The sequence below is a fragment of the Hyla sarda genome, chromosome 7 (genome assembly GCF_029499605.1).
Source record: "Hyla sarda isolate aHylSar1 chromosome 7, aHylSar1.hap1, whole genome shotgun sequence".
Lineage (NCBI taxonomy): Eukaryota > Metazoa > Chordata > Amphibia > Anura > Hylidae > Hyla > Hyla sarda.
In genome coordinates, this window is record NC_079195.1 from 71,565,806 (window position 1) to 71,582,276 (window position 16,471).

Sequence of the window (16,471 nt, forward strand, 5' to 3'; positions counted from 1 at the left end):
ACACAGTGATGTATATAGGAAGTCATGTTATGATCCCCACACAGGTAATCTATCAAAACAAAAAGGTAACTGCAAGTGCTTAACCAGAGTAAAAGGATAAATAGAAATCTACCATAGATACACAGAAATATATCCCCAGTGGGAGAGTAACATACTTAGCCACACACTGAACCTGACGTTTCGCTCACTGCTTCATCTGCGGCATGGTATAACTCACATCCACCCTTCTGTTAATATGCCCATAGAACCAATCAGTTACTGGGTCTAAAGTCAGCTGATGGCTACATCAAAAAGACGCGACCTAGTGGCGTCATTCACTGTTGCCCAAACAGAGGATGTACCAGAGTCAGGAACGTAGTAGCTACTCCGCCCATACATGACGTAAGTACACTTTGGTATAGAGTCAGAGGCGTATCGCTCACCCAAAATGGAGCCGAGTCAGAGCCGAGGGTGGACGATCTCCCCCCGATGAATACCTGGCAGCATACAAGACAGATCCGAGCAGCCCAATCCCCGCCACGTGGCTCCCATTGGTTGCCGAGGGGAAGAGGTCGGGCGGTACCTCTGTCCGCACGGTAAGTAAAAAAAAGCTAATAAAGCCCATCAAAATAAAAAGAGAGATCAGCAAGATGATAATATAACGGCATCACAGTTGGCAACTTAGTGTTATTATATCACGGCACCAAGGTTAGTGACCGTGGCAGAGAAGAGCTGATGTATCACTACTGCCATATTGAACATACTGAGTATATGAAAAACCTTTGGAGTAACACAAAAGACTATATATATATATATATATATATATATATATATATATGTATAAAAAATAGTAAAAAAAAATGCGACATAAGAATGGGTGCCCACACTTTTTTAGCAGCACTATGATTATTATTAGGTAAAATTGGAATCTATAAGGAGCATGTGGTGGATGAGTTGAGAAAACAAGTCCAAACCACAGTAGTCAAACATTAAAACTTACTGGACTTAAAGGGGTACTCCGCTGCTCAGCGTTTGGAACAAACTGTTCCGAACACTGGAGCCGGCACCGGGAGCTCGTGACGTCATAGCCCCGCCCCTCATGACGACACACCCCGTTCCCTCAATGCAAGTCTATGGGAGGGGGCGTGACAGCCCACGCCCCCTCCCATAGACTTGCATTGAGGAGGTGGGGGCGTAACGTCATGAGGGGGCAGGGCTATGACATCACGAGCTCCCGGCGCCGGTTCCAGAGTTTGGAACAGTTTGTTCCAAATGCTGAGCAGCGGAGTACCCCTTTAAAGGATCTGATAACGTCTTGATGCTAGATGCTGTAAGACATCTTCAGTGGTCTAGAATCCATGCCTCAATAGGTCAGAGCTGCCAGGAGTAAGATCTACATATTATAAGGTTTTAATGTTGTGGCTGATCTGTTTATATTCAGTTTATCCTTTTCTATAATGTTGTCTCAGGAAACTCATTGGGAACTACTGTAATAAATATTTGGAGATTTCTCATCTGCTTCATTGATTAAAACTGTTTGCCTGTGTCCACTGGTAAACGATATTACATTCAACCATTCTATGTGTTATTAATAGATGGATAGAGACATGCCTGTAAAATGTCAGCATGCAGCCTGTGATTGTCATGTTCATGGGCACCTGGGCCGACATCCGTCCTATCAAGACCATCTTCTCGCCTGTGTCCGGGTGGAATGCAGAATCGTAGATGTACTTTGCTTTCCATAGCTTGTCTTCAGTAAGTCCTGGGGTCCGAACTCCATTTCTGGAATAAGTTTGACAATAAGTTTAATAATTCATAACAAGACAAATAAAATAAAAATCTAATTTAGCATTGGACAATTTAACATGACCATGTCATTTGGAAACATTTTTAACATGTCTTAGAGACATCTAAAGGTTTGATCAGTCAAGACCTGAGTGGCTGACCAACAAATATTGAAATTAGCAGGCTGTGCGCTTTAATTCCCAGCTGACTGTCATCTCTGTCTAGTTGCACTAAACAAGTTCTATCAGTCTATAGAGCCCATACAGTTCATCGGGATGAAGATCACAGAAAGCCGGGGAGTGAAGTGCAAAACCGTGTGCTTCTTATCACTCGTTCTAATGAATGTGGGGGTCTAAACACTCAGACCCCAACAGATCTAAACTTTTGACATGTCCTCACCTGTGTATTTAAATAAATGTTTTGTTACTTTTCCACATACTGCAATAAAATCCACAGCAGCAAAATGACAACAAATCCGCATGGTGTGGCTCAGATTTATCAATGTAATTCAGCCTACCGAATACATTTCCTTCTGATACTCCAGATGGAAAATCCACAGCATTTCCCGTCTGGAAATACCCTATACGGGAAACCACCTCCAGAAGCCCCTAGGATTCAGCTGTTATCAACATGTTACATTTGCAGCAGCCACTACAGGGGAAATTCAGAATTACATGGTAGTTTTTTAAATGAATATGCTATCGTGCAATACCTGGCTATGTCAAGTTTGCAATAGTCAAGCGACTTCAAAAGCTTTAAGGAATTCAGCGGCGTTGTACAGGACTTCAAACATGGGAGCCAGCAATACGTCTTAAAACCTTTACTCTGTATATCATGCAACGCATTTCACTGCGCATGCACAGCTTCCTCAGGCATGTCAGGTAAGGGAACCCTCCCAGTTTTATACCAGAGGATTTTAACCCTTTACATTCAAATACAATTTATCAAAAACATACAATACAACCAGCATAGAATATCACATAAATAAAAAATACACTTATGACTATACCAATCAATCTAAATATATTATACACTATTCAAAATATATGTATAAAAAATATATGAAAAATATATTTAAAAAAAACTGTATATATGTATAAAAATATAGGTGGATATATTGGCACCTGATAGTTGCTTAACTACACTAAGTACAGAATAAAACTAGCAAGCATTTTCTATAGTTTCATTCAAGCCATAAGGGGTTAATGTAGCCAACTTATGTATTCAAAGGGATTCACGATTAATTAAATGTTGGAATCTGTTCGGAACTTCCACTGAAATAGACTCTAATATAACCAAACTGAGAGAATCCAAGCTCCTATGGTGTATATTAGTGAAGTGTCTCGACACACTATGGAGCGTGAATCCATGCACAATGTACCTTCGATCCAGATTGGACTAAGTTGTACCCATGCGGAAAAAGCCGGTGTGGCTGCTGTGAGTTGATAAAGGAAGAAATCGTGAATTTTTTATCTGTTCAGACTAAAAAGGTGCTCCCTATAAAGGGGAAATTTAATTGTGAGACCAACTTTGCTGTTTATTTATTATCATGCAGTTGCAATTTACAGTATGTGGGTCGGACCGTGCAGATGGTCCGAGCCAGGTTAAATAAGCATAGGTGGAACATTGTGCATGGATTCATGCTCCATAGTGTGTCGAGACACTTCACTAATATACACCATAGGATTCTCTCAATTTGGTTATATTAGAGTCTATTCCAGTGGAAGTTCCAAACAGATTCCAACGTTTAATTAGTCATGAATCCCTTTGGATACATAAGTTGGCTAATTTAATCGCTAATGGCTTGAATGAGACTATAGAAAATGGCCGCTAGTTTTATTCTGTACTTAGTGTAGTTAAGCAAGTATCAGATGCCAATATATCCACCTATTTTTCTATACATATATAGTTTTTTTTATATATTTTTCATATATATATATCTATATATATATACCGGTATATATATATTGAATAATGTATAATATATTTAGATTGATTAAATTGTATTTGAATGTAAAGGGTTAAAATCCTCCAGTATAAAACTGGGAGGGTTCACTTACCTGACATGCCGGAGGAAGCTGCGCATACGCAGTGAAATGCATTGCATGATGTACAGAGTAAAGGTTTTAACACATATTGCTGGCTCCTGTGTTTGAAGTCCAGTACAGCTCTGCTGAATTCCTGAAAACTTCTGAAGTCGCTTGTATCTTTCCAATCTATCCACTCAGGCAAGGCTGTAGACAGGCTGGATTTCCCTGATTTACGCTCACCATTGTTGTGTACACAACCTGCTTCGGTAAGCCGCTGACTCCCCTCCCCAATCTCTACTGTGTAGGAAGTCTGCACCATGGAGCAACTCTGTTTTTCATTTTAAGTTTGCAATAGTGGCAGTAGTCCATTCTTAGGTCTCTGTCCTGATTAACAAAGGGAAGGACAAGTTGGGGTCCTAAGGAACCTAATAGATCATATGGACAATGGTTTTCTTTTGGAGACAACCCCTTTAAAAGAAACGTAAGTCATTTTTTAACTTAGAAACAGAACGTGGTAACTGGTGTGAGAAGTAATTGAAGATGGGCAGAAAATAAAACTTGTATATTTAATGACAGGGTTCCTCAACTCCACTCCTAACTACTCACTACAGGTTCTGTTTTCACAATTTTTTGTTGTTGCATAAGGAATGTTCGCCCCATTAGAGGGAACTTGAGAACTGGTGTTGAGAAACACTGTTTTAGAACAATTCTAGTATTATTAATACAATTAGTATCATTGGTATATAGTATTATTAATATATAACTAATATTTTTATCACTGCCTTTCATCAATCAAAATGTTATAAAGAAATACAATACTGTCACATAGAAATGCAATGTTGCCGTGTGGTCGTCTACCTATAATTATCTACAATGGTCTTCGCTTCATCAAGCACTTTAGGTCCAAGCAGAATATTGCGAGGATCTGTCACCATAAAGAAATGTCTGGCTCTCCCTTCGAACGTGCTCTGATCCCATCGAGGTTCCTTGATGTCAATGTTAAATGGAAGATCTTCAGGCATTGTCTGTAAAAAAAAAAATTTTTTTAAATTGTTAAAATAATGTCTGAATTGTCACAAAGCTTTCAACAGTCAAAATGTCATATAGCCATGTTGTGTAGTGCCTTCTAAATGTAGGGATCTCTGATTACGTAATATAATGTACACATTTTTTTTTTTTGCAGAAGCATTATCTTGTTACAGATACGTTCACACATACAGGATCCTACGCAGATTTGATGCCCAGGATTTGTAACTGCAGATTAGAAGTTGTGTTCAGTCATTTACCGAATTTTTCGCCCTATAGGACGCACCGGCGTATAAGACGCACCCAATTTATAGGTGCAAAATAAAAAAAAATAAAGATTTTGAACCCAATAGTGGTCTTCAACCTCCAGATGTTGCAAAACTACAACTCCCAGCATGCCCGGACAGCCAACATGCTGGGAGTTGTAGTTTTGCAACATCTGGAGGTCCGCAGATTGAAGACCACTGCATAGGAGGTAATACTCGCGTGTCCCCGCCGCTCCGGACCCGTCACCGCTGCCCTGGATGTCGCTCCATCGCTGTCGCCGTGTCCCTGTCGCTCCGGAACATCTCTGCTGCCGGCTGGGTATCCTCGCTCTCCGTCGCCGCCATCACGTCGTTACACACGCCGACACAAGTACGCGACGACTTGATGACGAGGAAGGAGAGCGCCAGCCATACAGGGGATCCCTGAACGGAGAAGACACCGGAGGAGGCAGGTAAGGTCTCTCCCGGTGTCCTGTAAGCACTAACCCGGCTATTCAGTCGGGCTGTTCGGGATCGCCGCGGTGAAATCGCAGCGGTCCCGAACAGCCCGACTGAACAGCCGGGTAAGTGTCACTTTCCCTTCAGACGCGGCAGTCAGCTTTGATCGCCGCTTCTAAAGGGTTAATACAGGGCATCACCGCGATCGGTGATGTCCTGTATTAGCCGAGGGTCCCGGCCGTTGATGGCCGCAGGGACCGCCGCGATAGGTGTGTATTCGCCGTATAAGACGCACCGACTTTTTCCCCCCAGTTTTGGGGAAGAAAAAGTGCGTCTTATACGGCGAAAAATACGGTAGTTTACATTGAAATCCACAGCAGAAAATCTGTGTGCGTGTGAACGTACCCTACAGAAGCAGAATGTGCTCCAGAGCTGCACTCCTAGTTAAAAATGAAATTGTACTGTAGTCAGCACACCGGTCCACACAGTTGCCATATACTGAAACCTGGTAGGTTGCACTGCAATAGATCATAATACATATTTTAAAATATTTATTGCGTAAAATGGCCTAAAACTGCAAATTTCTTTCCTGTATTGGACATGGACGTGCCAGACAGGAGCATAATAATATTACATTATTGAAGCCTAATCTCGTATATGCTGTTTAATTCTGAGTTTTGAGGTGGGAACAAAGATGATCAACTAAACTGATATGGAGAATGGTGTACAAAGATTAAAAAGAATTACATTTGCCCTATTAAGTCTTGTGAAGATAAGTCTTGGGAACATAACTAACTTATGTAATTGGCCCATACAAAAAACGTGGTTAAAAGCTGTTCCAAGTAAAATCAACTCGAAAGTAAAGGGGGTCACTCCCTCTGCCTAGAGAAAGGGTTAAACTGTACCTGTCGTCAACATAAACTTTTTATATAATGTAGATAATACCATTATAAGTATATTTGTAATATATATTGGTTAAAAATGATGTACATTTTTGTCCCTACAGCTATTGCCAGTGTGTCTCTATGAGGAGTCCAAATACAGGAAGTGAGGGTGGAGAAGCAGGGCTCTTTTCACTAGGGATCTCCTTGTCCACCCTCACTTCCTGTATTCGGACTCTGTGCAGTGAGGCTCTGTGACATGCTACAGGCTCACACATGAGGATGATTGACAAGCCCGAAGTCTGCACAGAGCCCTGCTTGTCCTGTCCTCACTTCCTGTTTTTGGACTTCTCACATACAATGTCCAGATCTGTGAAACGTGTCACAACTGGAAGAACTGACCAATCAGAATGGGCATTTTACTGGTAAAACACCTCTATTACTGAAGTACAAGCACTGAATGGCTGTCTGGTAGCGCCCCTACAGTACAGGGAGGAACTACAAGTTCTGTACTACTCCTTACCTGTGCCAGGGTTAGCTGCTCCTTTGAACACCAAGTAAGGGGGCTCCATTTGGGACACTGTGTGTACTGTATAGGACCCTGAAGAAGCTCCTGTCCTCTACATAAACCATTGTTTCCCAACCAGGGTGCCACCAGCTGTTGCAAAACTACAACTCCCAGCATGCCCGGACAGCCGTTGGCTGTCCGGGCATGCTGGTAGTTGTAGTTTTGCAACAGCTGGAGGCATCCTGGTTGGGAAACACTGACAGACAACTGATAACAGCTTCCAGCAGATCTTTCTTACTGTTATATGTAAGGATTTGCTTTATCTGTATTAGTTATCTACTTATTTTTCTTTAATCCTCATCTTTTCCTATTTTTGGTTGACATTTTGGGGCTTCAGAACCAATTACCAGGTTTCCATACAGTTCTGGTCTCAACATACAATGGTTTCAAGATACAATGGTCGTCCTGGAACCGATTAATATTGTAACTTGAGGGACCACTGTAGAATACTTATGTAAATGTTGATCCAGTCTGATCACAATCTAGAATTAAGAAGGATTTTTTAAATTTATTTATGTATTTATTTATTTTTCTCCCACTAGATCGAGAGGGCAAAACTAAAGTTCTAAAACTGACATATTCTTCTCTTCATACATGTTCTCTCCCACCACTTGGTTGAACTTAATGGACATACAGTAGAACTGAGTCATAAAGGTTAAACTAGTAAAAATAAACTCTATACCAGTGGTCTCCAACCTGCGGACCTCCAGATGTTGCAAAACTACAACTCCCAGGGAGTTGTAGTTTTGCAACATCTGGAGGTCCGAAGGTTGAAGACCACTGCTCTATACTATACACTAATGTTGTTGAATCATGAACGTCAGCAGTGTGTCAGCTCTTTCATGAAAGGAGAAGGATATCCCCGCTATTTGACCCTAGTTCGTTCTAAAGAACTATGAGACACACTTTACAGGAAAACGAAATCAGGTCAGCAAAGAAAGAGATTATATAAAGCTTGTAATTCCTGTAATGGGTTGAAACATTTCATCTATTCATGTTCAGAAGAAATAGAATCTGTTTTCCAGGTGACATCTCTTGGTTTTGCTGTCCTGCTAAATTGTATCAAATTAAATACTTAAAGGGGTATTCCAGTGGGGAAAAAAAAAATTTCAAATCATCTGGTGCCAGAAAGTTAAACAGATTTGGAAATTACTTCTATTTGAAAATCTTAATCCTTCAAGTACTTATCAGCTGCCTTATGCTCCAGAGATAGTTGTGTTGTCTTTCCAGTCTAATTACAGTGCTCTCTGCTGCCAACTCTGTCCATGTCAGGAACAGTTCAGGGCAGGAGAGGTTTGCTATGGGGATTTTCTTCTATTCTGGACAGTTCTTGACATGGACAGGGGTGGCAGTGATCACACTGGATAGAACTACACAACTTCCTTTAGAGCATACAGCAGCTAGTAAGTACTGAAAGGATTAATAAATGAATAGAAGTCATTGACAAATCTGTATAACTTTCTGGCACCAGATGATTTGAAAACATTTGTTTTCCATTGGAATACCCCTTTAACCCCTTAACAGCATCTGACCTAAATGTACAACATGATGCGGTGGGGCTTCCCGCACAATGACGTTCATTTACGTCATGAACATGACCGCAGGCACCAGTCAAACAGAGAAACACTAAATAGAAAAGACTTGGTTTAAAAAAAAAAGAAACTGTGCACTGTGTGAACAAGGCCTTAGAAATCGTGAACATCATACTGGAACCTCTTTCTATGCTTTTAGCTCAGTGACCTAGACTGGTGTTTCCCAACCAGGGTGCTTCCAGCTGTTGCAAAACTCAGTTTTGCAAGAGCTGGTGGCACCCTGGTTGGCAAACACTAAGCTAAACATGTGCCTGGCTATGGGACTTTCCTATGAGAAAAAATAGACATTGGGGGAGATTTATCAAAACCTGGCCAGAGGAAAAGTTGCCCAGTTGCCCATAGCAACCAATCAGCTTGCTTCTTTCATTTTTAACAAGGCCTCTGCAAAATGAAAGAAGCGATCTGATTGGTTGCTAAGGGCAACTGGGCAAGTTTTCCTCTGCACAGGTTTTGATAAATCTCCCCCATTGTGCTTATATTAAAGGAGATATCCAGTGCTGAAAAACTTATCCCCTATCCTAAGGATAGGGGATAAGTTTCAGATCACGGGGGGTCCGACCGGGAAGGGGGCATGTTGACCACCGCACAAAGCGGCGGCTGACACACCCCCTATATACAACTCTATGGCAGAGGCGGAGCGCTGCCTTCAGCAATCTCCGGCTCTGCCATAGCGATGTATTGAGGGGGCGTGTCAGCCGCCGCTTCGTGCGGGGGTCAACACCTGCTATCTGGCCAGCGAGCCAGGGCCCCGTACAGGAGATTGCTGGGGGCCCCAGAGGTCGAACCCCCCGTGATCTGAAACTTATCCTTAGGATAGGGGATACGTTTTTCAGCACTGGACTACCCCTTTAATGTAATTTAGAGAAAAAGAATATTACATTTTACCACATTTAGCCATCTCTTGTAAACGTTCCAGTGTCTATAATGCATTGGTTCTATTTAATTTTTCATTTGCACAGCCCACTTTTCCAAAGATTTGTCAAACGCCAGCGGGGTGTAAATGCTCACTGCACCCTTATTAAATTCTGTGAGTGGTGTAGTTTCCAAAATGGGGTCACATGGGGGGGGGGGGGTCCACTGTTCTGGCACCACAGGGGGCTTTGTAAACGCACATGGCCCCTGACTCCAAATTCTCTCTCCAAAAGCTCAATGGCGCTCCTCTTCTGAGCATTGTAGTTCGCCCACAGAGCACTTTACATCCACATATGGGGTATTTCCATACTCAAAAGAAATGGGGTTAAAAATTTTGGGAGGCTTTTTTCCTATTACCGCTTGTGAAACTGAAAAATTTGAATTACACCAGCATTTTTGTGAAAATAATTGAATTTTTCATTTTCACGTCCAACTTTAGCGGAAATTTGTCAAACACCTGTGGGGTGTTAAGGCTCACTGTATCCCTTGTTATGTTCCTTGAGGGGTGTAGTTTATAAAATACTTGCCATGTGTTTTTTTTTTTGCTGTTCTGGCACCATAGGGGCTTCCTAAATGCGACATGCCCCCCAAAAACCATTTCAGAAAAACTCACTCTCCAAAAACCATTTCAGCAAAATTTGCTTTCCAAAAGCCAAATGTGGCTCCCTCTCTTCTGAGCATTGTAGTGCGCCCGCAGTGCACTTAATATCCACACATGGGGTGTTTCCATACTCAGAAGAGATGGGGTTACAAATTTTGGGGGGCATTTCTCCTATTACCCCCTGTAAAAATGTAAAATTTGGGGAAAAAACAACATTTTAGTGAAAAAAAAAAAAGGTATTTACACATCCAACTTTAACGAAAAGTTGTCAAACACCTGTGGGGTGTTAAGGCTCACTGTATGACTTGTTACGTTCCTTGAGGGGTGTCGTTTCTAAAATAGTATGCCATGTTGTTTGTTTTTTTTTGCTGTTCTGGCACCATAGGGGCTTCCTAAATGTGACATGCCTCCCAAAAACCATTTCAGAAAAACTCACTCTCCAATATCCCATTATCGCTCCTTCCCTTCTGAGCCCTCTACAGCGCCCGCCGAACACTTCACATCCACATATTAAGTATTTCCTTACTCAAGAGAAATTGGGTTACAAATTTTAGGGTGATTTCCCTCCTTTTACCCCTTGTAAAAATTCAAAAACTGGGTCTACAAGAACATGCAAGTGTAAAAAATGAAGATTTTGAATTTTCCCCTTCACTTTGCTGCTATTCCTATGAAACACCTAAAGGGTTAACACACTTTTTGAATGTCATTTTGAATACTTTGAAGGGTGCAGTTTTTATAATGGGGTCATTTATGGGGTATTTCTAATATTAAGGCCGTTCAGATCCACTTCAAAACTGAACTGGTCCCTGAAAAATTCAGATTTTGGAAAATTGCTGCTAAACTTTGAAGCCCTCTGATGTCTTCCAAAAGTACCGTATATACTCGAGTATAAGCCGAGTTTTTCAGCACGTGCTGAAAACACCCCCTTCGGCTTATACTCGAGTGAACTCTCCGCCCTCAGTGGTCTTCAACCTGCGGACCTCCAGAGGTTTCAACACTACAACTCCCAGCAAGCCCGGGCAGCCATCGGCTGTCCGGGCTTGCTGGGAGTTGTAGTTTTGAAACCTCTGGAGGTCCGCAGGTTGAAGACCACTGCGGCCTTCAACATCATCCAGCCCCCTCTCACCCCCTTTAGTTCTGTACTCACCTCCGCTCGGCGCTGGTCTGGTGCTGAAGGACTGTCCGGTGTGGAGGTCATCCGGTGGGATAGTGGTTTCGGGCTGCCATCTTCACCGGGGAGGCCTCTTCTCCGCGCTTCGGGCCCAGAATAGAGGCGTTGCCTTGACGATGACGCAGAGGAACGTTGGTAATGAACGTCCCTCTGCGTCGTCGTCAAGGCAATGTGACTATTCCGGGGTCGGGCCCGAAGCATGGAGAAGAGGCCTCCCGGTGAAGATGGCAGCCCGGAACCACTATCCCACCGGACAGTCCTGCAGCACCGGACCAGCGCCGAGCGGAGGTGAGTACAGAACTAAAGGGGGTGAGAGGGGGCTGGATGATGTCGAAGGCCGCAGTGGTCTTCAACCTGCGGACCTCCAGAGGATTCAAAACTACAACTCCCAGCAAGCCCGGGCTGCCCGGGCTTGCTGGGAGTTGTAGTTTTGAAACATCTGGAGGTCCGCAGGTTGAAGACCATGATGATGACATGTGGTGATGATGACAAGGGGATGATGAAGGGGGGGGTGGGATTATGACAAGGGGATGATGAAGGGGGGGTGTGTGGAATGATGACGGGGATGATGAAGGGGCGGGTGGGATGATGACAAGAGGATGATGACAAGGGGATGATGAAGGGGGGGGATTATGGCAAGGGGATGATGAAGCGGGGGTGTGTGGAATGATGACAGGGGGATGATGAAGGGGGGGGTGGGATGATGACAAGAGGATGATGACAAGGGGATTATGACAAGGGGATGATGAAGGGGGGTGGGGATGATGACAAGGGGATGATGACAAGGGGATGATGAAGGAGGGTGAGGATGATGACAAGGGGATGATGAAGGGGGGGTGTGGGATGATGACAAGGGGATGATGACAGGCGGTGATGATGAAGGGGGGATGATGAAGGGGGGATGATGACAGGGGGATGATGACAGGGGGATGATGATGAGGGTGTTAATGACGGGGGTCTGGATGATGACGGGGGGGATGATGTATTTCCCACCCTAGGCTTATACTCGAGTCAATAACTTTTCCTGGGATTTTGGGGTGAAATTAGGGGCCTCGGCTTATATTCGGGTCGGCTTATACTCGAGTATATACGGTAGATCGCTTCTTTCGTTTTCTACAGGCCTTTTTAAAAATGAAAGAAGCAATCTGATTGGTTGCTATGGGCAACTGGTCAACTTTTCATAGACACTGGATTTGATAAATCTCCCCCACTGTCTTTAAAGGGGTACTCCGGTGGAAAACTGGTGCCAGAAAGTTAAACAGATTTGTAAATGACTTCTATTTAAAAATGTTAATTCTTCCAGTACTTATCAGCTGCTATATACTACAGAAGAAGTAGTTCTTTTCTTTTGTAATTTCTTTTCAGTCTGACCACAGTGCTCTCTTCTGATACCTCTGTCCGTGTCAGGAGCTGTCCAGAGCAGGAGAGGTTTGCTATGGGGATTTGCTCCTACTCTGGACAGTTCCTGACACGGACAGAGGTGTCAGCAGAGAGCACTGTGGTCAGACAGAAAAGAACTGGACAACTTCCTCTGGAGCATACAGCAGCTGATAAGTACTGTAAGGATTAAGGTTTTTAAATAGATGTAATTTACAAATCTGTTTAACTTTCTGGTACCAGTTGATTCCAAAAAAAATTGTTTTCCCCCGGAGTACCCCTATAAAGAACACATATTTTTGTTGAGCTGAATCTATTAAACTCCTACAGAACGCTGAATCCATCATTTTTTCCAGAACTCGGTTTGGTGCCAATCCCAGCCTCTTGGGACGAGGCCCAGATACTTTACACTCAAACTTTCCGTTTTCAAGCGTTATTCGCCAAATACAGTCAATTGACCAGGAGGGGCCATTCTTAACTCTTTCCTTCCCTTTCTGCTCCACAGTCCTGCTTGTGCTGTAACGGAAAATGAACAATGGTAAAAGAATTTGTCAGGCGAAGAATAATGAAATATATAGCACTGAGGTTTCCCTGTAGCTGCTAATGGGAGCTCACGACATTCTGGGCCAAAGCAGTATGGTCGGTCTCCATGACAACTGTAGGAGTAATATTGGCCTCCGTGCTCATATATGGAGGCGTTTCCTAGTTTGCCATTATTGAAAAACCATATGTCTGTAAAATAGACAAGACATCAAAAGGCAGGATGACAATAGCGTTTTCTCTGCTACGGGAATCCTATAGTAAACAGTAAGTTAATGCGGTGTTTCCCAACCGGTGTGTCTCCAGCTGTTGCAAAACTACAACTCCCAGCATGCCCGGACAGCCAAAGGCTGTCCGGGCATGCTGGGAGTTGTAGTTTTGCAACAGCTGGAGGCACACTGGTTGGTGAACAGTTAAACTGAAGAACTTGTTTGTTTCGCTTAGATTATATGACTCGGCAGCAATGCCAAGACCCCACCCAAACCGCAAGACTGTACCACGGAAAGAAATATCTAACTCCAGGCAAGACATTAGGTTACAAATATACTGTATCCATGTGTATATATTATATAGGTGAGATTGTAAATACAGATACGCGTGCACACACACAACTCTATAGGATGTATTTAGTTTTGTTGCAAGGCTTAGTAATAATAAGACTGTGTTAGAGAACTTGGTGAACCATGATAAAGGATAGCATGCGCCTAGAATAGTCATGGCTCCAGTCTATTGTCATCTATGGCCTCAGGGTACCAGCTAAAATGCTAAGCTACTGTTTACATACATGGAACGCCAATGGGACACTAAGGTCAGCTTGCAAAAATAAACATACCCCCAACCCAAATGTACCCAAATCCCCCATTAGCAACATCCCAAATGAATCCTATTTTAAGAAAGTAACCCTAAAGGTTGACCGTAAAACCATAATAGCAATGTGTCACCTGGAAACGCCTCCGGAGGGCACGAGATACTGTATGTTGTAGGATATATCTCTCAAGGGGGGGGGGGGGGGTATCATTTTTCATGTAGCAGTGATATTCTATGGAAAGGTCAGTCAAGGATAGATAGATGGATGGATAGATAGATAGATGGATAGATAGATGGATAGATAGATATGAGATAGATATGAGATAGATAGATAGATATGAGATAGATGGATAGATATGAGATAGATGGATAGATATGAGATAGATGGATAGATATGAGATAGATAGATATGAGATAGATAGATAGATAGATAGGAGATAGATAGATAGATAGATAGATATTAGATAGATATGAGATAGATAGATAGATAGATAGATATGAGATAGATAGATCGATATGAGATAGATAGATAGATAGATAGATATGAGATAGATAGATCGATATGAGATAGATAGATAGATAGATAGATAGATATGAGATAGATAGATAGATAGATAATCCAAGAGAAACAGCACCCCAAACAAGAAGAAAAAAGCGGTGCACGCAGAGCCGGACCCTGGTTAATGGTCCTATATGTAATACAAATTAGTAGAATTCCGCAGCACACAATCCAAGTAGATGAAAAAAGTGAAGTTTTATTCCATAAACAGGTGAAAGTTACAGCGACGTTTCAACCAGCTCTCCTGGTCTTTCTCAAGCATGCTTGAGAAAGACCAGGAGAGCTGGTTGAAACGTCGCTGTAACTTTCACCTGTTTATGGAATAAAACTTCACTTTTTTCATCTACTTGGATTGTGTGCTGCGGAATTCTACTAATTTAGATAGATAGATAGATATGAGATAGATAGATAGATAGATATGAAATAGATAGATAGACAGATATGAGATAGATAGATAGATAGATAGATATGAGATAGATAAATATTATAGATAGATAGATAGATAGATATGAGATAGATAAATATTATAGATAGATAGATAGATAGATAGATAGATAGATAGATAGATAGATATGAGATAGATAAATATTAGATAGATAGATATGAGATAGATAGATATGATATAGATAAATATTATATAGATAGATATTAGATAGATAGATATGAGATAGATAGATAGATAGATAGATAAATATGAGATAGATAGATAGATATGAGATAGATAGATGTGTGATTGATTGATTGATTGATAGATATATATAAGATAGATAGATAGATGACAGATAGATATGAGATATATAGATAGATAGACATGCTTGGAAAAGGCTCTAGTGTTGAGCTGAAACGTTGCTGTTGGTAAGGTGGTGAATAAATTCATTTTTTTTAAATCTATTTTTGGAGTGCTGCGCCATTACTTGTTGAACTAGATAGATAGATAGATATATAGATAGATAGATAGATAGATATGATATAGAGATATAGATATATAGATAAATTGATAGATATGAGAAAGATAGATATGATATAGATAGATAGATATGAGATAGATAGATATGAGATAGATAGATAGATATGAGATAGATAGATAGATAGATATGAGATAGATATGAGAGACAGATAGATAGATATGAGATAGATAGATAGATATGAGATAGATAGATAGATAGATATGAGATAGATAGATAGATAGATAGATAGATATGAGATAGATAGATAGATAGATAGATAGATAGATAGATAGATATGAGATAGATAGATAGATAGATAGATAGATAGATAGATAGATAGATAGATATGAGAGACAGATAGATAGATATGAGAGACAGATAGATAGATATGAGATAGATAGATAGATAGATATGAGATAGATAGATAGATATGATATAGAGATATAGATATATAGATAAATTGATAGATATGAGAAAGATAGATAGATATGATATAGATAGATAGATATGAGATAGATAGATATGAGATAGATAGATAGATAGATATGAGATAGATAGATAGATAGATATGAGATAGATATGAGAGACAGATAGATAGATATGAGATAGATAGATAGATAGATATGAGATAGATAGATAGATAGATAGATAGATATGAGATAGATAGATAGATAGATATGAGATAGATAGATAGATAGATAGATATGAGATAGATAGATAGATAGATATGAGAGACAGATAGATAGATATGAGAGACAGATAGATAGATATGAGATAGATAGATAGATAGATATGAGATAGATAGATATGAGATAGATAGATAGATAGATAGATATGAGAGACAGATAGATAGATATGAGAGACAGATAGATAGATATGAGATAGATAGATAGATAGATATGAGATAGATAGATATGAGATAGATAGATAGATAGATAGATATGAGATAGATAGATAGATAGATAGATATGAGAGACAGATAGATAGATATG

The 16,471-nt window shown here is 41.1% G+C and overlaps 2 protein-coding genes across 9 annotated transcripts in view; one reads left to right on the forward strand and one right to left on the reverse strand.

Moving 5' to 3' along the window:
- Positions 1 to 16,471, reverse strand: part of LOC130281858 (sideroflexin-3-like) — a 36,576-nt gene that overhangs the window by 18,270 nt on the left and 1,835 nt on the right. For 3 of the 7 annotated variants that reach the window (XM_056529579.1, XM_056529580.1, XM_056529578.1), the window contains 2 exons: positions 4,653 to 4,819; positions 1,591 to 1,761 (listed from right to left, as the gene is read on the reverse strand). In XM_056529579.1, the coding sequence (XP_056385554.1) occupies positions 1,591 to 1,761; positions 4,653 to 4,819 (338 nt within the window). Of the gene's footprint in view, positions 1 to 1,590; positions 1,762 to 4,652; positions 4,820 to 5,929; positions 6,035 to 8,558; positions 8,676 to 13,105; positions 13,245 to 13,458; positions 13,478 to 16,471 lie in introns of those variants that run through there. The other 4 variants (XM_056529583.1, XM_056529582.1, XM_056529577.1 and 1 more) reach the window with 4 other exon arrangements.
- The window catches only part of LOC130281857 (proton channel OTOP2-like), a 32,645-nt gene continuing 29,397 nt past the window's right edge, over positions 13,224 to 16,471 (forward strand). The window contains exons 1-2 of one of the 2 annotated variants that reach the window (XM_056529566.1): positions 13,224 to 13,433; positions 13,611 to 13,688. In XM_056529566.1, the coding sequence (XP_056385541.1) occupies positions 13,390 to 13,433; positions 13,611 to 13,688 (122 nt within the window). In that variant the 5' untranslated portion in view covers positions 13,224 to 13,389. Of the gene's footprint in view, positions 13,434 to 13,610; positions 13,689 to 16,471 lie in introns of those variants that run through there. The other variant, XM_056529570.1, reaches the window with a different exon arrangement.